This window comes from Bison bison, unplaced genomic scaffold (genome assembly GCF_000754665.1).
Source record: "Bison bison bison isolate TAMUID 2011002044 unplaced genomic scaffold, Bison_UMD1.0 scf7180017864148, whole genome shotgun sequence".
NCBI classification, from domain to species: domain Eukaryota; kingdom Metazoa; phylum Chordata; class Mammalia; order Artiodactyla; family Bovidae; genus Bison; species Bison bison.
This window is the reverse complement of record NW_011494720.1, coordinates 9,234,563-9,246,954: the sequence shown is the minus strand read 5'-3', so window position 1 is coordinate 9,246,954 and position 12,392 is coordinate 9,234,563. Positions and strand designations below refer to the sequence as shown.

The following is a 12,392-nucleotide window of genomic DNA, read 5'->3' as shown; positions in this document are numbered from 1 at the left end:
TGTGATGGTGAGGAACAGGCCTGGTCTGATGCCAGAACCCAGCCTCTGTGCACTGACTCTGAATTCAATCTCAGAGACAGAGTTTTGGGGTAAAGTTGAAAAGAATAGCTTTTTTTGCAGGTGCCAAGCAAAGAGTCCAGGGCAGCTAGTGCTTAAAAGACCCAACCTTCCTGAAGATTTTCAAGGAAAAGTTTATAAAACAAGGTGAGGGAAGGGGGTTATGGCCTGTGTGACCATCTCATGGACATTCTTCTGACTGGTTGGTGGTGAGGTACTTGGGAGTCAGCATCATCAACCTTCTGGTTCCAACCAGTCTGGGGTCTAGAGTTTTGGGGCAGCATAGGTAGTTTCTTCCATCTGGTGGGGTTTCAGTATCTGCAAAACAGCTCAAAGGACACAGCTCGGAATATTATCTATGGCCCTTGAAGAGGAACTAAAGGTCCTTGACTTTATTTAACGGTTAGAGTATTATTTTGTCTTGGTGGGCTGTTTTTTTTTTCTGCATTTTCTCACTTCTCTGATTGAATGTATTCTTTGACTAAAGTTTTTCTACAGACAAAGGCAAGTGGAGGTCATGTGTGGGTGTCTATTCTGGAAAGGCTTCATAGGGTCCTGCTGGGCTATGGGTCCTCATATTTCCTATCATGTTATCTTCACTCCACTAGGGCTCAATTTTTCATCTGTCAATGGAACAAGAGTTCCTATTCATTGAATTTTTTGTAATGATTAAATGGGACTTCCCTGATGGCTCAGCAGGTAAAAAAATTCCACATGCAACACAGGACATGTGGGTTTGATCCCTGGGTAGGGAAGATCCCCTGGAGAAGGAAATGGCAACCCACTCCAGTATTCTTGCCTGGGAAATCACATGGACAGAGGAGCCTGGTGGGCGGATAATGCATGTAAAGTGCCTGGCTGTTAGTAAATGTTCAATAACCACCAAGACTATTCATAGAAGTTTTCATAGCTGTTTTACAAAACAATAAAATAGGTACCCAGATGGTTTATTGGAAATCAAATTTTTAAATATATGCTGAATGGTTTTGAGACAGGGAAGTGCAGCTCAGTGATATACCCATATGCCTATACTTGAAAGAATTTTCCATTTTTATCAGACTGGTTCAAAGTAGGCTAAAGAGATACTGCGCAATATTATTCCTATTGTTATTTTACGTTCTTGCTAACTATGCCATCTGCAAATACATCTATGAAGATCTGCACTTCTCTGTCCTCTGTACTGTGTAACCCAGTTCACCTTTCAAAGACAGAAGAGAGATGAGTAGGGTTCAGAGTGTGACAGGAGGAGCATATGAGAAGATGGAGACTGAAGCCGAGTCGGGTGGAGGCTCCCATTCAGAGAAAGATGAGGAGGGGCCAGCTGGCAGGAGGCAGAGGCACCCAGGAGAGGGGGCAGCCGTAGCTGGCACCTGGGGTCAGGCACGCTTCTCGCTAGGTGGTGGAGAGCCGACCCAGACAGAGTGTCCCAGGCACTGAGTGAGCACGGGCAAGACCAGGGAGGACCCGAACCCCACCACCACTCAAATTATTCAGTCCCTGAGTCCATCCTAGGTACACAGAGCCTTCTGACTTACTAACATACACCTATTTCACCCCTTCAGCCTGTTTCCTTTCCTGTAAAATTGAGCCGCAATAGCTTACATGTCCTAAGAGCTTTCGTCTAGTGCTCTGCAAGCCCTTCACCTGTATTACCTCATTTAATCCTCACAACAACCGTAGGCAGTAGGTAGTATCATTAACCCCATTTGAAGACAGAATAAAAAAGAGAGATTTGCCCAAAGTCAGTAAGTAGCAAAGCCAAGGTTTTAATCCTGGCAGCCCAAGGCCAGGGTTCATGGACACACCTCACCCCGGAGGGCTGAGCTCACGAGAAGGATGAGGCATGCAAGGTGCCCTGTGCAGGGCTGCCTTCAGTTGTCAGCAACCTGGCTGTTCCTGCTGCTGTTGCTACTGCTATTGTTGTTGCTGCTTTTGCTGCTATTGTTGTTGTTGCAGCAACAATAGTTTTTGCTGCTGCTGTTGTTGCTCTTACTATTTCTGCTGCTGTTACTGCTGCTGTTGTTACCATTACTGCTGTTGCTATTGCTGTTGCTGTTGTTGCTGTTGTTTCTGTAGTTACTGCTATTGCTGTTATTGTTGCTGTTCCTGCTGCTGTTGCTGTAGTTGTTGCTGTTGTTGCTTCTGTTTCTGCTGCTGCTGCTGTTGCTGCTATTGCTGTTGCTCTTGTTGCTGCTGTTGTTGATGTTGCTGCTATTGCTGTTGTTTCTGTTACTGTTGCTGTTGCTATTGGTGTTGATGCTGTTGCTGTTGTTGTTGCTGTTACTGCTGCTGATGTTGTTGGTGCTGTTGCTGCTGTTGTTTCTCCTGCTGCTGTTGTTGCCACTGTTGCTGTTGTTGCTTCTGTTGCTGTTCTTGCTGCTGCTGTTTTTGTTGCTGCCATTGCTGTTGTTGCTGCTACTGTTGTTGCTGCTGTTGCTGTTTTTGCTGCTGCTGCTGTTGCTGCTACTTCTGCTGTTGTTGCTACTGCTGCTATTGCTGTTGCTGCTGTTGGTGGTGTTGCTGCTGTTGTTGTTGCTCCTGTTGCTGTTACTGCTGTTGCTGATGCTTTTGTTGCTGCTATTGTTGTTGTTACTGCTGTTGTTCCTGTTGTTACTGCTGCTGCTGTTGCTGTTGTTGCTGCTTCTGTTGCTGTTGTTGTTGTTACTGCTATTGCTGTTGCTGTTGTCGCTGCTGCTGTTGCTGTAGTTGCTGCTGTTGCTGCTGCAACTATCATTTTTGTTGTTGCCACTGTTGACAAGGAGGCCCTTGGAGCTTGGTTGTTGAGCTTGGGCCCCTGCATCTGGAGTCTGAGAGGACTCCAGAACCACCTGGATTACGGCGAGCTTCTGCTCCTCTCTGTTTCTCAGATGGATCCAGAGACTGAGGCAAGACTAAGCTCCTCCAGGTGGGGGGCATTCTATGAGGAGTTGGGGGACCCAGGAGCAGCCCCAACCTGGATTTCAGTATTATAAACACAAACATGCCAAGAGGGTGTGGCTGGGAACAGCAAAGTGAAGAAAGCAGCATTTTTACATGAATATCAGCAAGATCCTCATATTCATAAAGACAAGATGACTAAGAAAAGTTGCAATTTGAAAAAATTTTTAAATTAATTTTTATTTGCTCCTTACTTTTACTGAAAAGTCAATAATCTTTGGTAAAAATGGTTTCTCAAGTCCTATTTGCAGAAGAGATGTTAACAGTGTCTATATTTTGCATTCATCTAAGGGATAGAAAATTAATTTCAGATGTTTAGCGTGTTCTCTATTACAGAGAGGAGTGAGACACCTTGAATAAAGAATGTGGGCCAGTCCCACTCCTGGGAGAGCATTTTAGGAGTGACTTCATCCACAATAGCTGCTCACGATGCTCTTTCCATTTTCTTTTTGAGCATCACCACAAGGAACACTTGGCAAGACTGATCCTGGACAAAGCTTATACTCATTTGTTGCTCCATTTTTCTATTATCCACTTTATCTTGATTTTCAGTTCCTCATAATCTCTTTCTCCTCTCTCCTTTTTTGTTTTATTATTGCAGGTCAGGAAAAAACAAAGAAAAGATGATTTACATTGAAGTCAAGAAACTAGACACTCCACTAAATTAAGAAGAGAGAGCTGCTCTAGTTTGCTTTGACAATAACAAGGCAAGAATCGAACATTTCTGCTCTCACCACAAAGCCTATACATGTCAACCTTACTTCTGTTTGGACACTATTAACCCTGATCTATAACCAAATGGAGTCTGTTGTACTGCTATATGAAAATCTGCCTCTAGGATGAGGTCTTAGAGGTTCAAGCAAATCTTCACTTGCTTAAACACTTCCAATGACCTCATCTTACATAGGTACCTTCAGAGGGGATGCCAGTACTCCTCTGGACCAGATATTTCCAGAGTAGGTTCTAGAATATCTCAAGGGAGAAGCAAAAAGTCTGTCTAGGAAAGAAATAGCTTACACATAAAAAGAATGTCAAGATTTTATCATTTAAATCAGCAGAAATCTGGCTACAAGTTTAGGAATGAATCGTAAAGATACAAGGCCCAGGAGGATGAAACATAATAATGAGTCAGGTAAGATTTACTGATCTGAGTGCTCTGACCCAAGATTCTAGATTTAATGTGCTGGCTGGAACATCTAGCATCAGCTCCAACAGTTAGCAGAACAACAACATGAGAAAAATTATGAGTATATTTCCATAATTTGAAATAAGGAGGACTTCTTAGGCAAAAGCATAATCCAAGAGACATAAAGTAAATGACTGACTGATGGATGTGATGACACAAGACAAGGCTAAATTAAATGAGGCTAGATGTTTAACACACCCGAAAAGTAAATTTAATGAATAAGTGACAGATTTGGGGAAATATTTGCCACATATAAAATATTAAAGGGCAAATACCCAAAATAAATAAAAAGCTACTAAAAGTCAATAAAGAAATGATAATCCTTTACACAGACCATAGGAAAAAAATGGTTCAAGAATACAAAGTTATTTATAGAAATAGCTTTAAAATATGGTTAGATTATATATATATAAACGTATATATCTTCACTGCTGGGAAATAATAAGGAAATATTTTTTACTCTTCAGATTAATTAATAAAAGTAATTTAAAAAATTGAAAACATCAAGTATGGACGAGGACATGAAAGAACTTTCGTGCATTGCTGGCATGCATGAGTTGATTGGTTTAGTCTTTAGAAAGCAGTTTGGCGGTGTCCGTGCACATATTAGAAATGTGCACATCTGGACCCAACAATTTCACCACTCAGTGTCTATTTTTGAGAAACACTAAAGTGTATACAGATTCATCTCAGAGGTATTCATCGCATCATTTGTTGATGAGAGCAAAAACTGGAAATAACCAAAGTCCTTGTATGTGAGGAATGCTTAAATAAGCTACGGTATATCAACTCATCAGTGGAAAAGAGTGAAAATGACATATAGCTACTCCATATAAAGACCTTCATGGTGGAGGGCTAAGGTGAGTTTTGGAATAAGGATGTGGAAATCATAGGATGCGCATCTAACTAATGATCTAGGGGGAGAGGAATGGGACTGGCAGGGCACAGAAACGATTAGAAAGATTTTACTTTTTCTGCAAGTCTTGCATTTTTATTTTTTCATGTGCTGATCTGTGGCATGCTCATGCTGTTTTTAAAAATAAATGATTAACTGGGAAAGAGTTTGATGGTTTCTTTAAAAACTAAACATGTACTTACAATATCACTCGGCAATTGCCCTCCTGGGTATTTATCCCAGAGAAAGGAAAACATACATCCACACAAAATGCCATACACAATTGCTCATTTTTGTCTCTAATTAAACAAAATCTGGAAATAATCAAAATGTCCCTCATACCAAGGAACACTCCTCAGCAAGAAAAAGGAACAAATCAATAAGACACACACAACTTGAATGGATCTCAAGGATGCTAGGCTGAGTGATAAAGGCCAGTCTCCAAAGGTCACTCATGAAAGGAAAAACTCCTGAGATGGGAAGCAGATCAGTAGTTACGGTAGTGGTTACATAAGTACATAAATCTACTCATGTGATAAAGTGACATGGATCTATACTCACATAAAGCACCAGTGTCAGTTTCCCGGTTTTGATATTTTCTATAATTATGTGAGATGGAACCATTCGGGAACACCAGGTGAAGGGGACCCAGAATCTCTCTGGATTACCTTTGTAAATTTCCCGTGAATCTAGTTATTTCAAAATAAAAGATTAAAAACAATATTTTCAAAATGAAATGCTATGGGGACCCAGAAGAGGCCACTTCTCTGTAACAATGTTTTTTAAAGTTAATGGTCAAAATGTCTTTGACATCCAAAGGAAACTACGTTCCTCTGTCCAGAAAACTGCATATCCAAAATTTGCATATACTTTCACAGGCTTTTACCAATCCTTCATTCAGTTAAGAACTCTTGCTGTTGACACAAGTTTCAGTCCATAAACCAAATCCAGCATGCTGCCTGTTTTTAAATAAAGTTTTATTGACACACAGCCACACGCATTGACTTCTATTTTGTCTAAGGCAACTTTGCAGCCACTGCAGCAGAGTAAGTGGCTGCTGCAAAGATTCTCTGATGCACAAACCTTAAAATATTTGCTATCTAGCCCTTTATGGGGTTTACCTAATAGATCAGCTGGTAAAGAATCCACCTGCAATGTAGGAGACCCCAGTTCAATTCCTGGGTCCAGAAGATCCCCTGGAGAAGGGATAGGCTGCCCACATCAGTATTCATGGGCTTCCCTGGTGGCTCAGGTGGTAAAGAATCTGTCTGCAATGTGGGAGACCTGGGTTTGATCCCTGGGTTGGGAAGATCCTCTGGATGAGGGCATGGCAACCCACTCCAGTATTCTTGCCTGGAGAATCCCCTGGTGAGCTACAGTTCATGGGGTTGCAAAGAGTCAGACATGACTGAGTGATTAAGCACAGCACAGCAGCCCTTTATGGAAAAAGTTTGCTGACCCCTGGGTAGAATCCCACCTCTGTAAACTGAAAGAAATGTTGGAATAAAAAAGAACAATAAAAGCACAGAGAAGGCAACACTACTGACCTTCTAGAGTCTGCGCTCCTTCTGTGCGCCTGGAACGCAGCACCTGTTGTGCAGGCAAACAGGAAGAAGTCAGGCAAGAAGGTGGCACTGTGGAAAGAAGACGCACTCACATCTCCCCAGCACGCTCGTGCACACGGCCCCCTGCGGCTTCCTCCCTGGGCCCTGAGCTGGGCTGGGCTGCCCAGCGGCCTCGGGGCGTGCTCTGGGTGCAGTGATTCCCGAGAGCCCCAGCACTCCTGAGGAAAAGAACTAGGTGGGCCGTGCAGATTGGGGTGGCCACGTAAACTTGGAGGGGCCACTTGGGAGGGGAAGAGTCAGGGACCACTCTGTCTACTTTGTAAGATGTGCTCAGTAAAAGCCCCATTGTCTAAAAAGTCCCACTCATCAAAGACTATTATTTTCATTTAACCTAAAGCAAAAAGAATGTATTTTTATTTCTTCAATGAAAGAGGAATGTCTTTCCTCTAAGAATATGTCTCCTGTTAGGAGTTCTTCCGCTTTTTCTGGCATAAGCCACGTTCCTGACGCACTGTTGATCATTTGCAGTTTGAGTCTCTTTAAAGTAGAACCAAAACTCAAAACACTTTGAAACAACCTGGATCAAAAATTCCAGATTTTTACCATACTTTTCTTCTTTAATATTTGACTTGTCCACATTTACATGACATTTTTAGTGACTCACTCTACTGAATATTGAGAAAGCATTTAATTCAGGGGTCCCCAACCCCCAGGCTACAGACTATAGCCTGTTAGAAACTGGGATACACAGCAGGAGGTGAGGATTGGGCAGGCAAAACCAAAACTATAATCCCACCCAGGCCAGTGGCAACACTGTCTTCCATGAAACCAGTCACTGGTGCCCAGTGTAGGGAACTGCTGATTTAACTTACTTTAATTGTGTATTAAAAATGCATTTTTACCTTTCTATTTCATCAGATTACATGATGTCATCAAATTAGGTAATCACAATATAGAGTTCAAAGAGAAAAAACAGATTTAGGAGCAAATCTAACTGATCCCTGGTCCTCCTGTAACTCAACTAAGAGACACAGATAGGTGGTCACATTAGAACGTGGCCACCTAGCTGAGCTGAGGGTTCGCCAGCTGGTTTTGCTACCCAACGCAAGTCTGTGTGCCCGACACACAGCAAAGCCAAGCAAACCTAAATGTCAGAGTTTGGAGCCAAGAAAGGTTTATTGCAACCCCTAGAATCATGCCAGGAGAATGCGTGTCTCATGCCCCCAAAACCCATCAACTCCCTGAAGGAGTTCAGCAAAGCATTTTTAAAGATGGGGGTGGGAAGGATGGCAGGGTTTGTGATCAGTTCCTGCGTCGTTTCTGACTGGCTGATGGGAAGGTGACATGGCTGTGTCACGGGGTAAACCTGAGCAATCCTTAGGCTCCAGTAGGTCTGGGGGTTACAGTGCTCAGCATCAAGCAGTTAATTTCTTCCCTCTGGTGGTAGCCTCCGAAAAACTCAGGAAATAAGCATGAAATACCGTGATCTGGGTGCTTCAGGGAGGAGCTACAGCAGAGGATATGGGGGACAGGTCTGCCCCAGGAAGGTCCCACGGGGTTCTGATCTGTTACAGTTTCACAGAGAGAAGGTGTGCCCAGCGGGGTTCCCCAGAGAAAACAGAACCAACGCACGATGTACATATACATATACGTGAAAGGAAACTTTGGCTTACGTTGATTGTGAAGGCTGAGAAGTCCCACGATCTACTGTCTACAAGCCAGAGACCCAGGGAAACCAGCTGTAAAGACCAGGGGCGCATGATGCTGTAACTCCCGGTCCCAGGGCAGAAGATAGATGCCCCGCTCACAGCAGCAGGAAGGGAGGATGGCAGGCAGGGGAAGCACTACCTCCTCTCCTTCTCGTTCTGCTCAGTCCCTGGATTGGATGATGCCCACCCAGGTTGTTGGCGGCAGGGGGCATCCACTTTTGCTGAGTCCACCGCTTCGCTTCCAATGCCGATCTCATCCTGAAACACCCTCACAGACACACTCAGGCATCCTGCTTCATCAGGACACAGGATTTCACGTTCATGGGGGTGGGGGTCGCTCTGTAAACCAGTTCACTGGAGGCTGGTCTCAAGAGCTCCTTCTAAGCCCAATGCCGCTCTGGTAAACAAAACATAGAACTCGCCTTGTTTCACTCATGCAAGCTTGACAAATAGGACAATACATCTAAAACACCAGGACCCTGATCAAACCCCAAGAGTAAAGCTGTCTTCCCTTTTCCCCGTTTGGCAGGTCTTAGCACAGCATCCTCGGTTAACCAGAACTCTGTAGCTGTGAACTTGGGTGACCCCCATGAAAGTTCTGAAATCAAAACTGACTTGGCAAAGACTTCTCTCCCAAAACAGTCTGACTCTATGCTTACACCATCAGGCAAGTGGGTCTCGGGCTCAGGTTCACTTTCAGATGTCTCCAGCAACGATTTCTCTAAGGCAGGAAGATGTGGAGTGAGAGGGGAGCACGTCCGTCACTCTCTGGCTGCTGTAATTTGGGGGTCTGTGTGATTTCCACGTGCCCTCAATCTGCATTTCCCTGCCGAGAGCCCAGCGCATCTTGCCTCAGGAGTGCTTGCCCTCAAGCATAAGGCACCCAAGGACACCACCTCAATCATGACTGGGCCTGGCAAAATTGAGTTGTCTGTGTTCCAGGTCCCCTTGTCCCTGCCTATCCTCCTCCCCACACCCACCCTCCCTGGCCACACCAGGGCCCTTTGACACCAATGGCTCAGCAGGTAAAGAATCTGCCTGCAATCCAGGAGACACAGGGTCAATCCCCGGATCAGGAAGATCCCCTGGAGGAAGAAACCCGCTCCAGTAGTCTTGCCTGAAAAATTCCATGGACATAGCAGCCTAGAGGGCTACAATCCATGGGGTCACAAAAGAGTTGGATACAACTGAGCAACTAAGCAAGTAAGCCAATCTCTCCTGTGGCCCCTCATCAAAAAAGATCCGCTCCATGCCCCAGAATCTTAGGGCTCAGCTGGGGAGCGACCTGTAGGGCAGAGAGTGTTAATTCTGGAAACCAGTTCTGCTGGGTTGTGGGAACTAGCAGTCTCCATCCCAGAGTTCAATCATTTCAGTGCTTAGATGCCCAGAAACTCCTACAAACAATGACTCATAACTAGTGCTGGCTTGGATCCCCAGGTCAGAGATTCTAGCCCAGAGCACTCTTCCCAGATCCAGACATCTCTGTTTAGACATGTGGAGGGTTCCCGTGGGTCTCCCAGTTGGGGCTAGTGATAAAGAACCCACCTGCCAAGGCAGGAGACATAAGAGATGCAGGTTCGAACCCTGCGTCGGGAAGATCCCCTGGAGGAAGACATGGCAACCCACTCCAGTGTTCTCGCCTGGAGAATCCCATGGACAGAGGAGCCTGGCGGGCTACAGTCCACAGGGCCGCAGAATCAGACGCAACTGAAGCTGCTTAGCATGAGGGTTCCGGTAACCAGCATTTCTCACTGAGATTTTACTGCCAATGACAAAAAAGTTTATCGTCTTCAGATTTTGAAAAGAGGAAGAACTCTGTAGAGGTCCATATTCATATCTTTCTTGCACATTTTCTAAGCCATCTGTTATCCCCAGGAAATCTTGTGGAATGTTACAGATATTTTACCCCCAGAACAGATGTTCGGTGAGGATTTTCCCATCAGGCAGAAATACTAGGGTCAGAAACCACAGAGGCAGTAGAGGCCACCCAGTGCCTGTGCCCCTAGAGCTCACAACCCCGCAGGGGCCCAGCTCAAACACAACAAACAGGAACTGTAACCAGAACCCTGTCTGGGGTGTCCCTCATCACTAGAGAAGCAACCTCAGACTACTAACCATGGTACAAAGTGCGAGGGTCTCCTCTACTCGGGAATGCTGTTCTCCAGGACAAGATGAACAAGGTGGGTGTGGGCTTTGACGCCGCAGGCCGGTTGGGGAATACCCTAGAGATGACAGCGCGATGTGGAGCCAGCCTGGGGACCAAGAGGGAAGTGCCAGATCCCCAAAGTCAAGCTGGTTTTGCTTCTTGAGCGGGGACAGCTCTCCCTGGGGAGCCGATACTTAGTACAGTTCTAGGAGTTCACAGACAAAGGAGAATACCTGGAGGACAATTTGGAGTTTGGAGACAATACCCTGAGAGGCTGAGCTTCAGTGTGTGCAGGACGTGGAGAGGCAGAGTGGCCAGGGCTGCCCAACCTTGACCTTGTGGGCAGAGAGCTGGGCAGGGAGAGATGGGATGGGCAGCAGGAGGCACGGAGCCAAGAGAAGCAGACAGATGAAGGAGATTAAGGGAGAAAAGAAAAAGGATGACCATTAGCTGTGGAGCCAGAGGCTAAAGGGGCATTTAAGAAGAGCATAGCAATGAGATTTATCCCATAACAAACACACTAGACACTAGCTTCACAAGCTCGACAGCCTGGGGACAATTCCAGGACCAGGTTCAGAGGTCCTGAGGCCATCGGTGTCTAGAGCATCACACAGGAATTTTTGTCCACAAGGCAACCAGAAATCACAAAAACAGGTTCAAGTATTCTCAAGTACTCTCAGAAAGAAAGAAAAAAGACATTTTAGGAACACTTTCATCCAAAATGGTTCAAAGAGAAATAACATTAAGACTGAGAGGAAGGGTAGTTTTACATTTTATTCTTCATAACTTTGGCATTTCCTCAATTTTCTGCAATGCATATATTTAAAAAACAAAAAAACATGTGTTAGGCAGGATATGGTGCCTATAAAAATACGCGTGATAGATGGGTCACCGTTAAAGATTTCCTTTCTGAATTCATTCCTGGTCTAGCCTCCATCACACCAAAGGTAACAACTATTCCAGATTTTGTCTCTCCAATTTCCTTGTTTTGAGTGTACAACACACACACACACACACACACACACAAATGTGTGTATGCATCCTGTTAAAAAACAAAAATTCCACTGAGCATATTTTAAAGATCTAATTGACTTTATTGAACAATTCAGGCATCGGGCAGCATCCCACGCATTGTGTGGAAGGAAGCCTCAAAGGGTGACAGAAAGGGAAATTTTCTAAAGACAGGATGGATATGAGAGAGTGCGTGTGTGCTCATTGGCTAAGTCGTGTACAGCTCTTTTGCAAGCTCATGGACTGTAGCCTGCCAGGCTCCTATGTCCATGAGATTCTCCAGGCAACAACACTGGAGTGGGTTGCCATTTCTTCTCCAGGGGATCTTCCTGACCCAGGGATGGAACCCATGTCTCCTGCATTGGCAGGTGGATTCTTTACCACTGAGCCACCTGGGAAGCCCCAAAGGCAGGACAAGGAAGTCATAAACATGGAAACAAAATTGTTTCAGATTCAGATCATCTTTCTTGGGGGGAAAAAGGGGCTTTCAGGCACCACCTCACCTTCCTTTGGGGGATGGAGAAGGTGATGACCGGAAAGTATCTGACCGAAAGGTTAAGGCTGTATTTCTGGGGGAGTCTGAGCTTCAGTTAAGTTAGGTATTAAGCCCTGATTCGGTGGCCTGATGTAGTACAAGTGAATCCTTTTGGGGCCTGTGGTCTTATTTTAATGCTATCAACTTATTTTTTAATATATTTTGCAAATGTTACTGAAATACAGTTAATTTCAGGCTCTATTTTCAGCTTTGTTTTATATTTTTATTACTTTTTGCTTTTATCTTCATCTTCACTTTTCTTACTTTGGGTTTATCCTGCGGTTCTTTTTCTAATTCCCTATCCCGAATGACCACTTAGACTCTGAGCCTCAGCCGTCACAGATATCTAGC

At 44.7% G+C, this 12,392-nt stretch overlaps 1 protein-coding gene across 3 annotated transcripts in view; it reads left to right on the top strand.

The window, feature by feature from the left end:
- The window catches only part of SLC22A2 (solute carrier family 22 (organic cation transporter), member 2), a 31,763-nt gene extending 27,743 nt beyond the window's left edge, over positions 1 to 4,020 (top strand). Inside the window, exon 11 of one of the 3 annotated variants that reach the window (XM_010840895.1) lies at positions 3,596 to 4,020. In XM_010840895.1, coding sequence (XP_010839197.1) covers positions 3,596 to 3,662 — 67 coding nt within the window. In that variant the 3' untranslated portion in view covers positions 3,663 to 4,020. The remainder of the gene's footprint in view (positions 1 to 3,595) is intronic. The other 2 variants (XM_010840896.1, XM_010840897.1) reach the window with 2 other exon arrangements.
- Positions 4,021 to 12,392: the final 8,372 nt, after the last annotated feature.